Raw genomic sequence first — 19,751 nt, 5'->3', positions numbered from 1 at the left:
TAATTTTCATTGCAGTACTCAAAATTAGCCGGTCCAAGTACCTTAATATGAGAATAAACAGAGTAAACACCTCTATATCATGCAGTCATGCAGCTATTGCACACTCTATTCCACTAATATAAGGGCAAAATAATCTTTACCAGTTGTTTCCAGAAGGCAGAAAATACAGCAATGCAAATCACTAATATAACTGGCAACAAGGGCAACTGATACCTGAGAAAACAGAACAGCTGAAATGGTAAGTATCTGTCACCAGTCTGAGGACATGTACAACTGCAAGCATGAACTGTGTAGGCATAAGTACCTAATTAAGATAAACAATTAAAGTGCACAATTTTTCACCCATACATTAACCATACTAAAGTACACCACCCGCACAGACACAAGTCCTAAAATCAATTTATATGATGCTTGTGCTGGCTAGGAACACCCACAAGTAATCAATTTATCTGATACTGGTATTGGCTAAGAACACCCACAAGTAAAATGAGAATATAGCCCACAGAGCTGGATTTCACAAAAGGGGCACTCACAACCAGTTGAAATTAGGATTTTGATAACTAGTTCATTGAGCTAGTGCAACTCATGAAACCAGATTTGCCTTTCTGTCCTCCAGAAGTTTCAGTTCTTCGTGCCATTCTTCCATCTTTGCCATCTTCTCTAACTGCTCAGGCCTCAAATTTTGTTGGTTTCCTGTAACTGTGCTTCTGCGAGCCGAATCTGCAACACATGATACAAGACATAACTTTAAAATATTCAAGCTCAGATTTAGGCATGGTATTTTGCTCTTTTTTTTTCAGTCAGACAACTAGACCTATTTCATCATTCCAAACACATTAACAAACAGCTGGAAGGTCCATATGTTCACCTTCATTTTCAAAAGAAAAACCTCAACAAAGTGCTTAAAACCACATATAAATAAAATCCACCGCTAACCCCTTGGATTATAAGACACTTCTCTCTATCTATCTATCAATTTATCTCTCGCTCTCCCTCTCTATTTTTGTTCTCTTCTCCCACCCACCAATCGCTCATGGTATTCCTCATTCTCCCTTCGCTTCAATTCCTCAGCTGGATGGTATTTTGCTTAAAACCACATGTTAAGAGAAACAAAGTGCAAGTCAGGCTCACTTCAAATTCCCAGGGCATGAAGTAGACAGGAGGATCCTCCTGATTGCTAAAAAATAATGAAGAAAACTGCATGTCTTTTCATACAATTCTAACATAAAGTTTTAGCATCTCACATAAATGGAAGTATGGAACAATACAATTTTTCATTTAAACTGAACCGGAAAAATATGATGGATGGCTGCTACACATGGCATCAGCCACTCAAATATGAATTCAAGTCTGTGCTTGCATGTGTCTACGTGTCTGTTGTATCTTGTATTGGTTCTGAACAAAAATGGTGACAGTTCTGAAGATTAAAAAGTGATATAGCAAGTGGGAAAAAAAATCTGCAAATAATATGTAAAAATCCAAAAATTATACGATTTTTTTTAAATCTTCAGAAACTCTGAAACAAAAACCACAAAAAAAACATACGGAATTAAAGATTTAATCTTGTTCCATAAATTTTAATCTGACTTCAGAAGGAAAATATAACTTCAAGACATCTTCCATAAAAGCTAGACATTGCCAAGTCTCCTACAAAATGCTATCGAAACAAAGGTCATCAAAATGAATGGCAAGCACCAAGCATGAGAATCTCACCTTTTTTTTCAGTGCTCGAATCCGTTTATCTATATCAGAACCAGAAGCTTCTGGTTTCGGAGCTTCCATCAAATTTGCAGAAGGACTAACCACCACAGATGCCGTGGAAAGAGAGATCCTACCCATCTGTTCAGTCATTGACTCCACAGATTCCAAACACTCGGGCACAAGTTCAGCAGAAAGAACCTCTTCAGATTTTACCATCTTGGCTTGCTCTGCATCCAAGTTCTTGCCCTTCTCAGTTGACGAAGCAAGTGCAGCCTGCCATCAGACGGTCACATTCTAGACGATAATGACCCCAAATGATCATCATAAACAACCAGCAAATTTCTAACATCGATCAACTTAAAACATCAACCAACAAATCAAGAGATATCATGCATACCAACACATTTTAGCTGCCCAAGAAATGATGTCTTTTACCACAGCCAGGATAAACAAATCATATTATAGGTAATGACATAGTTATGCTGGGCATCATGGTAAGACATTTTCAGCAGTATTTGTAATGGCAATGTTACAAGTGCCAGCACTGGCATGCTATACTGGGCATCAGTTTTCAAAGTAAAATAACCAGCATAGAGTGCATACTGGAGAAGAGAATATATAAGATGGCAGAAATGAGAGAAACCAACTCTAGCATTGGGCATGTGTGCTGTATTTGATATAGATCTTCGCAATACTCACTTTTGACTAGTGGTTTTCATGTTTATCTCTCTTAAATAAAGAGACAATTAACAAAAGAGGTGCATTTAAGATCCAAGCATTTGGAGTGAGATGTGCAATGTAATCATGATAAAGGCCCAGATTGGTTCCTCAATAGCAGAGGGATTAGTGGTTTCATCCCTCTTTTCAACCAACATGACAAATTCATCTTATCAGAGGGGCTATAATCTGGGTCAGACTTGCCTATCCTAGGACAGATGGATGGCAGTTCCATTGAAGGAACAAGAGGGTAGGTGATGCTTGAATAGGCTATTCACAAGTTTATTAATGCAGGTCAATAAAGAGCCGCACGTAGTTGGAAATTTAATTGATGTATAGAGGCACAACCAGGAAACAAAAAGGAATTTGGTTAAAGAAAAAAAAATTTGAGAAACTCAAGCTTATACATGACATGGATTGATTGGAATGACAAGTGAAGCAAAATTCATAAACCCAAGTTCAGATGATCTATTTGATAGTAAATAGAAAATTGTGATATATGTGACAAATGATTGATGAATAGATGCTAGAAGGTTCAACGACCATTATGAATGAGTAGCATTTGTTCAATTTCCCCTGCAAGCGACTGAAACCATACATCAAGCCTAGACATATGATTTCAAAGGCACACATGTACACAACTCTTGAAAGAATCTATCCATTTTCCCCTCGAAATTTGCAGTATAAATTTCTCCAACTTCTTCAAAACATTTATGGTACTCAAGTAAGTCAATTCAAGTTCAATGCCCTGAATAGCATTCTTTTCTATTCCACAAGCACTTGTCTTTCCATTCAACCAACTGCATTCATTTTCATTATGCTTTTAACCTTGAATTTCCTTCAGTTCTTTGTTCATAAGATGATAAATTGTTGTTTCTATTACAATTTTTTTCATTTCTTTTTTTTTTTTGGCAGTCATCTAGCTTTTGGCATAAATATTGTTTCCAATCTAGACTTAACGGCAAGTTTTTATTTTGTGGTTTAGAATTGACTTTATTATTCAATTTTTAATAAAAGGTCTTTTTTCTCATTAAATTTATAGAGAGCAGTTTCCTGAAAGGCTAGCATGCATACTCCTGTTCCATTTGCTTAATATGGGAACTTTCCTTTTAGTGATTTGAAATGAGTTGCTGACTTTTTTGGGGCAAAGCTTGACATAAGGGTCACCTAATTTAAGTTATTTATTCAAATGCCAATGATGATACGCTGTTTAGGATCCCCTGGACAATACTGCACAAGTTAAATTTGAGGAACTACACTCACTTTACATTTCTAATTCCAATTGGACTAAACAAACCAAATGAAGCCAAAATACAAATAACCTAATGTAATGATAACAGACCAGGCTTTTGACACTAGTAGGGATGGAAGCTTGCTGGTGAACTTAGAAACCTGATTTAAATAACAAAGAATTTTTAAAGCCAATTTGTATGATCAAAAAATTTATATTTAATTAAGCAAAGTGAAGGCTATATGGCAAACTATCTTATATGGAAAAAGTGCTGGAATAATGTTGACTAAAGAAAGCAGAAAATTGTGGCCATGTCTAGCCAAGATCAACACAAAGCTCAACTTACAAATGGTAAGTCTCCTTTTCCATTTAGATGCTCCACTTTACTTTCCTCAATTTTCCTCTCTCCTTAATTGGGTAACACATTCACATCTAATTGTAGACTAAATCAAATTTATGGGACTTCTTGGAATAGCAACATTGGCTAGAGATCTTAAAATACATTAAAAGTTTCATATCATTGACTAGATTTAACAAATATGCTCTTCTAAGAGATAAGCAACTATTTATAACATTTATTCATTATAACTTGCTATCTAACAATGTTTAAAGAAAATTTTCCATGCCCTAGGAAGCTTAATATAGAAACATTAGCTTACGCATCTCTAAACTCTCCACCTTCTCATTAATCAACTTTTGCATTTCCTCCAATTCAATCTCCTTTTTTTTTTGACAGGTGCCTCCATTTCATCTTGTTCCAGCCTTTTTTCGCATGGAACAATGTCATATAACTTGATTTCAGCATTAGATCTAAACCATTTAAACATTAAGTTTTCTAAATTATATCATATGAATCATACTACAGTTTCACTTATGACCTACATCTTTAATAGTGGTATCAAAGCCTCATCATCAAAAGCCTAGGTATTTCATTATCACATAAGGGTATTGTTTGATAGTCCAATTTAAAGTAAAAATATATAATAGTTTTAAAATAAACTAATACAAAGCCCATAAAACATAACCTATGTTTCAAGGGAACTGGATTTGAATAACCATGGGTTGGCTCGTTGTAGCTTGAAACTCATGGCCAAACATCAATATAAGTACCCAGGGCCAGCCTTTCATGAGCATCACAACCCAATCCAAATAAATATAATATATAGTTACCATATTATGCATACATTGATATAAATGTGTTTATGTAGTAGATAATTCAACACTAGAAGATCAAAGAGATTATGCTTACGCCAACCATGATTCTGGCCTACCCAAATCACATAATAGGCTAGCCTGTGCTCTTCCAAATCAAAGGACACCCAAGAATGATCCATGACAACAAAACAAATAGTACTTGGTGACATTTTTTTGCGAAAAAGACTAATGCATATCATTCTAGGCAAGCTCAGCAGAACCGTCTCGAATCGGGCGGTTCTAGCCATTACGTGTCATACCGGTGGCTCCTCGATACGGTTCCGACAATGGAAACGAGACCCGTTGCCGGAGCCGAAGAAGGAGGAAAGAGAGAGCGAGCAGGGGAGGGAGGGAAAGGGAAAGGTCGGGATGCCGGCGGGAGGCCGGCAGAGGCCGCGGCTGGTTTTCCTGTTTAATTGACCCCCCACGACCTCCGTCGACATCCGTCGGGCCTCCGCCGGCCCTCCGCCCTCCCTCTCTCCCCTTCTCTCTTTCTCTTTTTTCTCTCCAATGGTATCGTGCCTCTGTTGGTACAGGCCCGGCACAGCTCGTACCATCTCATCCCACCAAGAACGGTATAATACCCGGTACCAGTTCTTCTGACCTTGGTTTGAGATTTTTGAAATCTTCAGAATTTTTAATTCTTTTATTATATTTTAGGTTATATATACAAAATAAGTTAAGAGTTTATTCTTTTGAATTGAGTTCTTGGTCTTTTAATTATACATGGCACCAAAAAATAATTACGCCTAACAAGAAATCAGTTTCAATAATATTTGGAGGGAAAAAAGCAACAATACAAAAACTTTTTCGTCATATTTTATTCTGTTGATCTAAGAGGACCTTGTTCTTTGAAAACAAACAAAAGATGGAAAGAAAAACAGACCATAAAAATTTAAAGGGGTAAAAGATTGAAAGATTTTAAGAGTATATGTTGTGTGGACGATCTTTTTCATTTTTCATGAGAAGTACACCACAAACTCGTACAAGCATGTGGTACCAACCATGGATTTAGAAATTGTTAGAACAAGATAGTAACATTGGTACCATACTATTCTGGCATGAAACCGACACCAATACGAGTGCCAAGACACTAAAACCAACCATATTAATATGTACTAGCCATACTACTGTACCGATACATATTGATGGTACTATACTAACCATGTTGGTTGGTGTAGATGATTTTTTATTCTTTTTGATGATGTCGATTTGGATACATATTATTGGCATTGGTACCATACTGATATACCGTTCTGATGGAAAAAAATTGTAAGAGGTTCGATATCAGTATTTGAAACCTTGGTATGACCGGAACAAATTTTGCATTGTGATTTGAGGGGCAAAAAGCAACAAACATGTACAAGTGATCAAGGAAGCAGAGTTCCTACCAATATTCATTGTACTGTGTGTACCATCTCGTACCAAGTGTACCGAACCAAGACTCGGTACAGAGGGCATATCGCGAACCCTATACTGAGTAGACTGACATTGTACCAATACGATCCTAATACGGGGCCTGATACCAATATGCGAATCTTGGTTTCAACATTTTGTATCCACCTATTTCTATAAAGTAAATCGTCCATTGTTACTTAGACAGGTCTCACCAATCAACATTGGTTATTAGAAAAGTAAATAAACAATGGGACCATCCAATCTATATTTCATCCCTTTACACACCCACTGTTGGATTGGTGTGATGTGGAGAGGACTAGATTGATATATGAATTGGAATTTGGAAAGTATGTAAGAATGATGGAAACAACATTAACATAAAACAATACATAATGTTCATTGAAACTATAGCAATATGGAACTTCAAGGTTGGTTCTCTGATACAAGCGAGTAAGACTATTATGGTAGAAGCAAAACTATTAAGTAAAGCATATCAGTAGTAGTTTCCATGGCATCCAAATCCAAGATTTCTTATTTATTGGAGAAAGATAACACCCAAAACTTTTGCTAAGAAGGGCGAAAACCAAGAAAAGCAAGTTATCGAGAGGAATTACAAATGAAGGCAAGCAATTACCTAAAAATTGGCAAGATCCAAGGGCCATGCCAAAATTTTAGGAGGGTTAGTGCTAGGCATTATACGGATATGTTGAAGTAAAATCTCAAACTTTTTTTTTTGGGGGGGGGGGACCATGATCCCCCCACCTAGCTTGGCTCCTATTTTTTTTCTTTTGAAAAAATTGACTTGAGTAAAGTACGTGGGTACTCGAACAAGGTCGAAGCCAAGTGTACACACAGCCCAGGACAACTTTTAGCCAAGTTCTACCAACCCATACATGCAACTTTAAAGTTTATCAAAATCAATCAAAAGCCAACAACCGCCATTGAAGTAGCATATCAAGATTCTCATTTGAACATGGCGAAATTTGGTAGTTCTATCCCTAACAACCTATTTAGTATTTTTTTAAAAAAAATACACCTCCTAGAAAATATAAACAAGAAATGTTATGTAATTACTTCAAGTCCAAAAGAAGCTCTCCTTAAAATGGCTAGAAATGAGGCAATATCAATCCAATTTCCAATAAAAAGTAAATACAGATTTTAAATCCCATGGCATGGGTTGTCCCAATTTTTCCATAGAATGGGATAAGCTACCATCCTGCACCGTCCCAGCACTTGGATAGGAAGTCCCAAGGCACGATCAAGACACTGGGATAATGGCGGGATGGTCCTATCTCAACACTCGAGATGGTACCCTATCTTGATGTCCCGCGGGATGTCCCATCAAGACTTGAGTTTTGTTATACAGCTCAAAGTTGACCATACACCAGGATAGTATTCTCATGTGAAGGTGAATAATGTAGAAGAAAAACAAAGAGAAGCAAAAGAATCTGGCTAATCATATTTCAAAAACAGATAAGAGCTAAGAAGAAAATTAGTTATTGATATAAGTTGAAATGAAGCTACAATGAATCAGCTCAAGTTCAAATGAACTCTGAAACCTGGTGATGGAAAAAGTTACTGAGGCCTTATTTGGTTGCTCATTAAGTGGGTGTTGGTGAAGGTCTACTCACTTAATCAATGAAACATTATCCCAAAACAGGATTTAAGTTTGCCCAATCAGCACACCAAAATAAGTTTAACTCATAACTCTCTCTTCTCCCTCTTATTTTTTCACTTTCTTCTAGAGCTTATCCTACAAGCCCTTAACTTTAACCAATCAGGGAATATTACTAATCCAAGGACAAGTGATTAATGGATGGTTACTTCGAGCTAAAAATATCCATCCCTTGGTTAGCTATCCAACATCCAAATGCTACCTTTAAGGAAAATTATAAGATAGAATAAAATTATTATTGGATGATTATTATTTACAAGTCAAGATGACTAAATTAAGAAATTAAAAGGTAACACATGAATGTTCTAAAGTGCAATCACTTGATACTTACCAAAGGAATAAAAGTAATAATCAACTTTTCCAAGATGAGATTCCATCTCTAACAAAAGAAAAGAGAGTAGGTAATTAAAGACAGTGGATTAGTCAATTAACTTGATGGGTGGAAAAGAAGATGATGAATATATAAAGAGAGGGAAACAATTCTCCGTCCTCTAATATTCTCTTTTCTTGGAATAGTGCCCTCATATATGCAGTTTGAAGTTTTGCCGAAACCAATTTGTTTCAATCTAATGGATCCATTCCAACTAAGACCTATCCAAAACTAACTAAAATTGTTGGTTTCAACCAAAACAGACCATTGTTTTAGCAAGCAATTACATTTAATGTTTTCCAAAATCTATCAATATAATTAACTACTCATTTATCTAAGCTTTAATGATTTAATATGTTGTTTTAATTTATGTTGATATTATGGTTGGGAAAGTTGCAATTTTTTCATTTAGGAAACAAACTAGAATACATAGAATTAAAAATGCATATCCGTGTTTGGTATCTTTTATAGTTTTAGAGAGTGATATATGTAATTGATGCATACTCTTGTGCACTTATTAATTTATGTTTGAATGTGTGTATTTGATCCTTTTTCTCAATAGATTAGTACATTCGTATGATATATTGATGCATTAACATTCAACACAATTATTTTCAATTTGAAACTGCCAAACTACATAAATTATAACTGATGATTTAAAACATAATAAAATGCTTTAATAACTTCCCTTGATTTATTGTTTCATTTTTTGAATTTTTAAAGAATTTTAGTCAAAACTCTGAAACTAGTGAAACCGCTGAAGTTGCTGAAACCAAAATTTCATCACATAGACCAAAAGTGAAACCAAAATTTAATTTTAAAGCCTTGCTCATATCTCTCTCCATAGCCTCCAAGACATCAAAATATTAACATATGAAGGCGAAGTTCAATAAGAGATGATTATGTCCCTTTTTTAATACTCGAGCTTCTTTGATAGTCCAAGAGCAAGCCATTGTTTCTATAACGATTAACTGCATCACAATATGGAAGAGATCGGTTCATCTAGAGGAGAATATGTGATAAACCACAGCAAAGATAATTATAATGTTATATTGATTACAATTGGAAAGGAAACCTTCTATTAAATCCAAAAACATATTAACACAAAAAACTTCTTTCCCTACATGGTTGAAAGCTGTAGTTGGAGGGAAAGTTGGAAAGAACTTAATGGCCCGCAACCTGTAGAGGGCATCCATTTACCAACTTCTGAGACCATCTCGAAAAGTCCAAGTTTGTAACATCAAGCTTGTAGGCATAATAATGTACAGAACCAAGCAAGCATGAAATAAAATGGAGAGAACAAAAGCTTGAACAGGTTTGAGTGTGTGCACAAAAAGGCAAGGCAATACATTGATCCAATCCAAAAACACATTCAAGACGGTTAAAATCATAATGTTATTCATCTGAACTGGGAAATGCCCCGGTAATCACACCCTTATCCACTTGGAGGAGCTTCTGCACTCATTCCTCGAATGGAGCAGTCACAGGTATTCGGACCTGGGTGAATTTTTTCAAGGGATAACTTCATGTAAATGTTCGGTACGAGAAACTGGAGGGAAGGTTATTCTACGACTAAGGGATGATGAAGATCTGTTATATATATATATATATATATATATATATATTCTGTGCTCGAGCCTTGAATGGAGCAGTCACAAGATTCAAACCAGGGCGAATTTTTTCAAGAGATAACTTCAGGTAATGTTCGGTACGAGAAACTGGAGGGAAGGTTATTCTACGACTGAGGGATGATGAAGATCTTGTTATATGTATGTGTGTGTGTGTTTGTGTATGTGTATATATGTGTGTGTTGTGTATATATATATATATATATAATATATATATATATATATATATATATATTTATTTTTTTTTTTTTCTGCGCTTGAGCCTCGAATGGAGCAGTCACAACTATTCGACCTGGGTGAATTTTTTAAAGGGATAACTTCAGGTAAATGTTCGGTACGAGAAACTGGAGGGAAGGTTATTCTATGACTGAGGGATGATGAAGATCTTGTTAATATCTATGTCTGTAATAATAAGATGATGATGATGATGATGAATTAGGCGGTCACAAGCTAACAAATTAACAAATTTTGATTTGGCGAGCCATTGACAAGGCAGTTGAGAAGGCACCGAGACCACATCCAACAAAAGAAAGAGATCCTCCAGGTACCTTTATATATACTCAATGCATACACACGAGCCTAGAGGTAAATTTACCAGTAATAATCTTCAGTATCACCAAAAAATCTACACCTCTAACTATGCCAAAATAAAAAAATAAAAAAAATTGCACTTATCTATTCCACTTTGACAGTCCTATTTTGATTAATCGACGTGCCAATGTATACTGGATAATTCATTGTAGTCTTTTTACAACATCAATATCTAGGGCTACATCAATCAGGCTCAAAAACTCAACCCATGCTTTTATACTATTGTGCAGACATCAAGTTATCAATCTCGAATCATAAGCCACTATTACAGGAAAACAGCGAAAAAGAAAAGACCTGTTGCCGCTTCTCCTTCTTCCTCTCGTTCCTCTTTGCCGACTTGGTCTTCGGCTTGGCATCCAGCGCCAGATCGTAGCCTGGTGGCACATCAGGCTGAACCCCTTTCCTCAACTGCATTACGGGCAGCGAAAAAGAATACAACTTTAGCCCAAGAATCAAAGAGAGACGAAAAAATTAGGCGAGAGAGAGAGCAGATAGCTCACGAGGGCGCCCTTGGACTGGTAGATGGCGACTTCGTCCTGGGGGACGTAGCCGGCACGGATGCGGATGGGCTTCCGGAGGGTGCCGTCGGGCCGCCGCGTGGGCGCGAGGATCCGCTCTCCCTCCTTGGGGATGCTGAGGATGCGGGTAGTGGGCGGCTTCTCGCCGCCGCCCGCGCTGCCCATCGCCTCGCCGGAGACGGAAGGGAGGAGGAGTAGGACGAGGAGGGGAGAGGAGAAAGGGCAGGAATAGCTGTGGCCTCGCCTGTGGGCGCTCTGTGTATCCGGTGTTGAGGCCACTGCCGCTTTTTACACCGCCGAAACCGCTGAAGAAGAAAAGCCTATGTACCAAAAAAAGAAGAAGAAGAAGGAAGCCTGGGGTAGGCGTCGGTTCGAACGAGTCGGGTTTCGGTGCGTCCGTTGTGGACTGATTTAAGCCAGTGCCTGGTCAGACGGGGAGGTAGGGTCAAATTGGATTGAATCCAAGAGGGTTTGTGGTAAAATAATTCTGATTCATATGCCATCCTCATCATGATAGATGAGTGAATTATTTGTCCTATGGGAGAAGAGAGGGAAAAGATCTAGATTGCAGTATGTGTTTTGCATTATTCCAGGAGTGTGATTTCTAATTGCTGCAATAAGCAAGAGGTTTTTTATTTATTTTATTTGACGAATATATATACAGATTACGACATTGGTCAGATGCAAGAGCTCGCATCCATATTTGTTTTAAATGGATATAGATACAAATTAGATACTGAATGTATGAAATAAATACGGATATAAATTGGATAATTAAACTTTATAACTACGAAATCAAAGATATTACTAAATGGATAATAAATCAAGTTAATAGCACATTAAAGGTTCATGAGCGCTATATAAAATTAAATAGGATTACAAATATTGGATATTCGGATACGGATCGGATAGATGTCTATCCATATCCATATTCATTCTTTGTTGATGGATATTGATACGAATACGGATATTAGTTGGATGCTTAAATTCCTATTGATAGTTTTGAATGCGAAAATAAATTCAGACAGATATTATCCGATTTACTTTCAACTTTACTACCCTCTTTTTTTTTTTTTAGCATTATCCTACCCTCCTTCAATTCACAACCAATCGAGTTGAACAAGGAATTCATAAACGTTAATAGATGATCCAAAAACTACATACAATTACGATATATTTGTATGGTTTAGGATCGGGTTATTGGAAAAAGATTATCCTCTTAGGGATGGAGTAAGGGAAAATGTTTAGATCACAATATATTATTATTGCGATATATCCAAGAATAAATGATGGGGTTTTTGCAAGATGCTCTTTAACATCTCCAGTGTTCTGCAATATTCCTGATTGCAATTAGAAATTAGGGCGGTAATCCAGAGGCTCATGTCTCATCATGCCTTCCCTTGGATCATCCACCAATCAATTTGAACAAAAAATCCAAAAATGTTAATATATAACCTGGAAATTGCACACAGGTACCATCAGTTGTGAGTATGGCTTATGGTCAAGGATTATTATCTAACATCTGATCACCTACCTAAAATTAAAACCTATCTGAAAGATCAAATTATGAGATTAGGAGAAGTTCTTAGCTATGATAAGAAAAGTTAGATATTGTCTCTCTCTGAGAGAGTTATTATCTAGCAAATTAATATAGGCTTCGTTGAAGCAAAAACCAAGGAGTTTGTGGGGCATTTAATTTAAGATTATTTTAATAATCCAAATTTAGGTAGGTGCTTATGCATAATTCATAGTATGATCCGCTTCCACAAATTGGTTTGACTAAAATGACTCATCAAACAAGAATTAGACATATTTGATTTTATTTTGAATGCATGGGGAAAATGTTAGAAGCATGTAAATTTTTTTAAGTGGAATAATTGTTGGATATAATTACAACATGCACTAATTGCTAAGTGAAAATTTTCCAAAACAAGTTATTTGTTTTTATGTATGAAGGAATTTACCAAAACCATAGTAAATAGTTGCCATTCTGTGTTTTATAATATGTATAGCATGATAAATAATGTGAATTGACCACTTCAATGATATACTATGCTTATTGGTATCTGATTTCCTATGTACAATGCTTAATGAGCACCGAGCTAATATTACTTGACCTATACATTAAAACGATGTAGTCTAATAGAGAGATGGTGTATATCATATATATATGTACATATTTATATGCATATATACATGTATACATAAATACATGAGGCCATAATACATATAAGGTGTAAAGAAAAAAGCTTTACACCCACTACTACATTTAATGCTAGTGTTTAAAAATGGAAATCTAAATCATTGGATGTGATCTAAAAGGCCCAAATGCCTATTTACAAAAATAATATAGTTTGGAGACCCCTACTTATGTATCGTTATCCTGAAATCAATATATAATGTCATTTTATTATAATTATCTACTTGACATAACTTGATGCATGAGCTAGAGGTTTCCACTGTATATAATATTTTACAAATAGATAATTTGAGCCATCTAGATCACATCCAATAGTTTGGATTTCTATTTTTAAACTCCAAATGTTGAATTAGGTAGTAGCTGTAAACTCCTTTTTTACGCCCAGTATGAATTATACTTCTCTCGAGATAAGATAGTATATACTCCTCTCAATTTCAAAATCAATAATGAAATGTCCAAACAAAGATCTACACTATTGATCATAATATATATCACTAAAAATGCCTCAAAATTCAAAATCATGTATTTTGATGGTTTTCTAATCTATGCATCAAGTGAAGGATAAAAATAAATGATTTTCATTATCTATCTATCAAGTGAAGATAAAATAAGTGAAGATATATACATACATACATACATACATGTACATATATATGTTAAAACATATAAAAAGATTCAAAATCGATAGACTTTAATATTTGGATCATGGAAAATATGGTCTCCTACTATTTTAACCACATATTTGTACATCTACTTGATGCATATGTTGGAAATCGCCAAAATATATGATTTTTGATTTTAAGAATTTTAGTAATATATAGATCACAATCAATATTATAGATCTTTGATTTGAATGCTCTATTATATATTTTAAATACGAGAAAATAGATACATTCTGCTATTGAAAGAAGCAAAATCTATCTTTTTCTATATATATTTTCTGTCCTTTACTCTATAAGCACAACACCCCGCCCTCATCTAGGTCGGAGTCCAAGTTTGAGCAAACCGAGCTACCACTTGTAGAACTAGAGATCCATATATATGGTTCAGAGCAAGGACTAACATCTTTTTCTATCGAATCCCCGTCTCTTATTACAAGAGTTGCTCTTAATATAGTAATATATTATAGTTTGGGCATATCTAACCATATAGATGCATACAAAACTTCGCCATCATACTCAAAATTTTTCCGTAAGCTATTTTTTTAAATAAATATATATACATTTTTCAAAATATCTTTTAAGATTTTTAATATCTTTTTAAACAATATAAACTATAAAAATAATTAATTACAAAGAAAGATCACAAGCAACATAGCATCTTTCACATGCATTTGGGTATGCTAAGGTCAAACTGCACAGTCCGGCCACCTTGCTTTCATCCACAATGGTTCATCAAAATGAGAAATAGCGTGCGGGTGCACGCATAGGTAGAACCAAGCGAGCATGCATGGGGCATCCACCTCCGAAGCCATCCACCAAACTTGCACGGTGGGCTTTGATAGTTTTCATGCGGGCGTCCGCACATAAATTTATCCACCCCCCTCCCGTCGGCGTTCGTGGGCTCCGCTTGATGACGGTCGCTCGTTCTCGCGTCACACCTCGCACCCACCCTCCACCCAGAGGACCCCGCCTCGGCCCTTGTCTATTTCTGGGGCCGTCCCCACTGCACGACGCCGAGGCGGTTCTGAGCCCCCTTCGCCCCTCCTCTGATCTCTCTCCTCTCTCGTCTCTCCCTCCCTTCCATGGAGATCTCCACCTCTCTCTCCTTTCTCCTCCTCTTATTCGCTGCCGCTCTCACCGACCTCCGGAGGGTCGAGGGCTCGATCCACACCTACGATCACGAGCCCTTCAAGGAAGTCGGCAACGCCTTCCTCCTCTCCGGCGGCAGCGAGGGGATCGCCGCCGCCGCCAAAAGCTCGCCCGGGATCGATGATGGCCGCTCGTATATCAGGTAATGGAGAAGTTCCTCCACTCCTTGATTTGGTTTTTATAATAATTGGGGCCATTCAGTTGATTTTAGTTGTGTAAGGTACTGAAATCAATTGGAACTGCGATCTGTTTCTAATCCATCTTATTATAAGTCATGGAGCTAAAGAATTTCTTGGAAAACCGTTTTTGGACTGAATTTTGGGCAATGGGAGTGAGAGTTTACACTGAAAAGCAGCGGTTGACGGCTGTCGTGGGGGAATGGAAGTGCTCCTTGTAATGGAAAAGCAAGTGGTATTTAGGACGTCCTGCTTCAGATCGGAACTTACACGTTCTCTAGGATGGCGATGTAATTGTTTTCTTGAGAATGTGAGTTGAGGTTTGAATCTTTGTTTGGCGATTTGAAATTCCGTTGTTAACTAATTTGTGAAGCGAGGACAGCTATATTAGGGTTTTAAATCCCGTAAGATAGGGATATCCCTGTTACTCCACGGAATTGGATGCTCCGCTGTCCCAGCCTATCCAGATGGATGTCTCGGTTGAGCATTCCGATAAGTACCCTCCATCTTTCTCCTTCTTTTTTTTTTCTTTTTCTTTCTTTCTTTTCTTCTTTCTATCATTTATTCTCCCTTTCTTCCTTTCTTTCATTTCCTTATTTTTCTTCTCCCATCCTTCCTTTTTTTCTTTCATATTTCTTCTTCTTTCCTTTCTTTCCTTTTCCCCCTATCTTTTCCTTTCCCTCCTTTTTTTGCTTTTCTCTTTCTTTTTATTTGCCCGCATGGATGGTTTTGGGAGTTGCAACCCTGTCCCCATTCTCGATCTCTCACAGGAACGGGATGGGATGATCCGGATGCCCCTTGTCCTGCCAGAATATAGAACCGTGGATAAAATTCTGGCAGAATGTTTTGATGAGGTCAATGTTTAACTCAACTGGTTCCCTAGAATATAGAAGATCAGCTATGCTGCATTAGTTAGGATGTTGGGCTATGAAGCAGGAACTTGAATGTAAGAAGAGTGGAGCAGATATGATAATCTCAAGGTGGATACCATTTAAGGTGTGCATAAAAAACTAGAAATGATTATGATAGAGTGAGTTCTTGAAGGGGAATAGTCATTTGCATGAAAACTAGTTTTTTCATTTCATATTACTAGAATTTGAATACTTAGGACTATACAATTTCATAAGAGTTTTGTTAGCTTTTTTTTTTAATAATTTGCTTTGAACAACTCAAAAAGAGAAAAACTCAAGAAGACCTGTTTTTGTTGCTCATCCTCGTTCTTTTTTGTTTGTTTTCTAAGAACAGAATATAGAAATGGGCGTGCACCCAAACAAGTTTTTGGTTAATTACATCATCATTCCTCATCAATATTAACAAACAGTGCTGGATGGTTATAAGAATTTGATGGGCCTTTTTCTGGCCGATGTCAAAATGTGCCATACATTTGAGCATGTTGCAAAACTAGAAAAGATAGATTGACAATTGAGTTTGCAACAAACAAGAATGAAGTGATGGAGAACCAAATGAAATGGCATTGGTAAAAACCTTGATATGAAGGGATTTTGGAGAGGGAGAAATATGTTTTTGACAGATTCATGAAGAGAAGGGAGGACCTAAGGTAGCATAGATAGAAGTTGTGGAAAAAAATATGGAAAGCTTGAAATAACATTAGAGATAGCCATGAATAGGAATGTTGGTGAATGAGGATCTATAAAGCTGATCCCAAATTTCCCTCAATAATAGGAGATCCGTGCTTTGCTTTTTGAAGCTCATTGAAATTTCTTTAATTTAATAGATCTTGTTTCAAGTTGCAACATCAATGTCTTCCATTACCTAGATGTTTCTCTTATAATCATGTACAAGACATTCTTAAGGTTTGGTGCCATGCTTTCATTGGTGTCTCTAGGGGTGACAGCAGTTGGGTTGGGGTCAGATTGACCATATCCTTACCAAACTCAAGCACATAAGTTAGATCTTAATCCAAATCCAATCCTATCTACACCTCATACCTATATCAAAGCATACCAAAAATAATCAGGACTAGGATCAGATATCGGCAGTGTCGAGTATTATTAAGCTATTCTCATATACTTTTACACTATATTTAAATTACTATTTGCACATCAAATTCCTTTTAAACCGACATTATCATCGCCATACTTTTACATGAGTCCAGATTAGATGTTTGATGGTTGTGATTGGACATGACATAAAATATGCCAAGTCTCACAATATGTTAATTATGACTGGTTTATGGGTTACACAATTTAACTAGATTATATTATAATTGAATTTCTTAACTGGTCATCAATAGACATGCTCTATTACTAGTTTTACCCATCCCAAATGCTTGTTGGATTGATCACAATATATTATGTATTTATGTATTAAGAGGGGTATGGATTGATATAGCCAATCTGAACTAATAATGCTTTGGTCTTAAACTTAGGACTGAAAACCAACTGAATAGGTTACTGGCTCATTTTCTAGACTCAATCCAAGATTACGATTGATCTGTATTGGATTACTGGGTTAATAGCCCTTTGCCATCCTAGTGCAAGCCGGTTCAGCCTGTACTAGCCGGTTCAAACCCTACCAAACCGGTCAGTTCTGACCGGTCCAGTTTGCGTTAAAAATGTACCAGCCCGTACCGCTAGGCCAATTTTTTTTTTGAGCTTTTGGAGGCTGAACCAGTGTACCGGTTCGAACTGGTCCGAACAGTCGGCGGCCGACCGTATGCCCTACCGGACCGGTTCGCCTTGCCTATCATTAAAATGTTTGTGCCATAGTGATTTGCCATAATATTTGCCAGTGCCCATGGTTGCAATTATGATACGGTAAATGAATATCAATCATATTGATGTGTATTGTCTAGAACTCTTCAGTACCAAAAATGAAATAAGGTATGTAATGCAGATGATACAAGTGTACATGGGGTTGACATAGATCTAATCAAACTCAGTGAAGCAAATCATTTCAATGTGCATTTTGTATGAGCAATGTTTCCTTTATCACTTTTCTTTTGAGCAATTTGATTTTTTAAATTCATAGATTTATCTTATATATGCTATTCATTATTTTTGATGTTGGATTTCATTAAAAGTATTAAACAAGGTAGTTGTTGGGCTGTCTTATGTGCTTCTTTGCGTTCAATTGGCTGGTCTATATTTGCTGTGGCGTTTCCAAACTTTGGCTGTCTGATATGAATATGATGTGTAGTTGTTACTGTTCAAATTTTGTCGTGTGTGCACTAGATGCAATATTTGCCTCCGGTGTCACTTACTAAGTTTTGGTGACTCCTTTTGGCCTCTTTATCTATGTATATGTATGCATGCATTAGCTAACACTCTATGCTTGCTTCAAACACCCCCCTCGTGTACTCAACAAGCATATGCTTATAACTTTTTCTTTTATTGAGAGACAAATCTTTGCTGTTAGAATCCACTCTTTGCTATCTAATTGGTAATCCTCAGGTTTGAGAACATCACATTCTGAGGACAAAGTTTTCAGCTGAGCAGCATCAAGCATGGAGCATAGTACTGGTTGATCCAAGCTATTATATTTGAAGCATCTATCGGGAAATATTGGTGATCTGCTTATGGTGGACAAAGATCCATATGCCCCTGATCTTGCTAAGCTTGAGGGGCAAACAAGGCGAAGTTATCAAGAGACTATCATCTGTAGATTAACTGGCCTGTTGTTATAAATTACACTTTAGTGCAAATTATTTATCAACAGTATTGAAACGGAGGATATAAATATAACAAAGACTGAATGTATAACTTGTTCTTTATCTCTTATCCAAAGTTGAGAGCTCTCGGTGAGTGGAAAAACAATCTGGAAAAACCCTGGTTATTTGCCAGAGGATCGCTCCCTCAATAATTCTACATACTCATGTCAAATGCATATTTCTGCTAAGTATCATTTGGTTGCCAGTATGTAAGGTTTTGGAAGATATACTGCATTACAGAACTGTATCACCTAGTTATTGCTCTGGCTTGTTTGAAATGACTCTATGTACTTTGATATTTGATTAATAACACTGGTGTGAACCTGTTGGAATAACGACTGGTGGTGACTGTTGGAGCTGTTAGAAAAACAGTTTCGCGTCTACTTCTACTTTCTGTTTCAATGGATACGGTTGTCCGCCAACTCTTGGGTCTTACCTCAAAGGTGCTCTTCTCAATAACGTATTTTTTGGCATCAGAGTTACTGGATATGCAGAAAATGTTGGAACCATCAATGATATTTCAGGCAAAGCAAGGCTTTCCTTGTCCTTCTGATGCATTTTTGGATGCTTTCATAATACTCTGGATTTTTACTCTCTTTCTCGACGCTAGAAAAGCTACAGGTGTATAAAACTAAACCTGAATATGTTTCATTAGTTGTAGTACCAGATTATTTCATCATTATGCTTTTGAAAACTCTGGTTACTTCTTATTCTTTTGTCAGTTCCTTTCCAAGGCACTACTTCTAACATGGTTAAGGTGAAACCTTTTAGGCAAAAAAGTCCGTGAAGTTGGACATATACAGAAGTTTACTAATGCATGGCAATTGCTGATTGCTTCAGTTGCTTGGATGGATATGAGGTAGAAAAGCAA

The 19,751-nt window shown here is 36.6% G+C and overlaps 1 protein-coding gene and 1 pseudogene across 1 annotated transcript; one reads left to right on the top strand and one right to left on the bottom strand.

The window, feature by feature from the left end:
• Positions 1-119: 119 nt before the first annotated feature.
• LOC103715248 (partner of Y14 and mago-like) lies at positions 120-11,424 on the bottom strand. Its single transcript, XM_008802817.4, is given in 5 exon segments — positions 120-696; positions 699-720; positions 1,714-1,974; positions 10,800-10,913; positions 11,006-11,424. Coding segments are annotated over 5 exon segments (693 nt in total). The 5' UTR covers positions 11,189-11,424; the 3' UTR covers positions 120-583.
• A 7,275-nt stretch (positions 11,425-18,699) lies between these two features.
• On the top strand, positions 18,700-19,627 carry LOC120111477 (annotated as a pseudogene).
• Positions 19,628-19,751: the final 124 nt, after the last annotated feature.

The sequence above is a fragment of the Phoenix dactylifera genome, chromosome 8, assembly GCF_009389715.1.
Source record: "Phoenix dactylifera cultivar Barhee BC4 chromosome 8, palm_55x_up_171113_PBpolish2nd_filt_p, whole genome shotgun sequence".
In the NCBI taxonomy this organism is placed as follows: Eukaryota; Viridiplantae; Streptophyta; class Magnoliopsida; order Arecales; family Arecaceae; genus Phoenix; species Phoenix dactylifera.
This window is presented reverse-complemented; position numbering and strand designations above follow the sequence as displayed.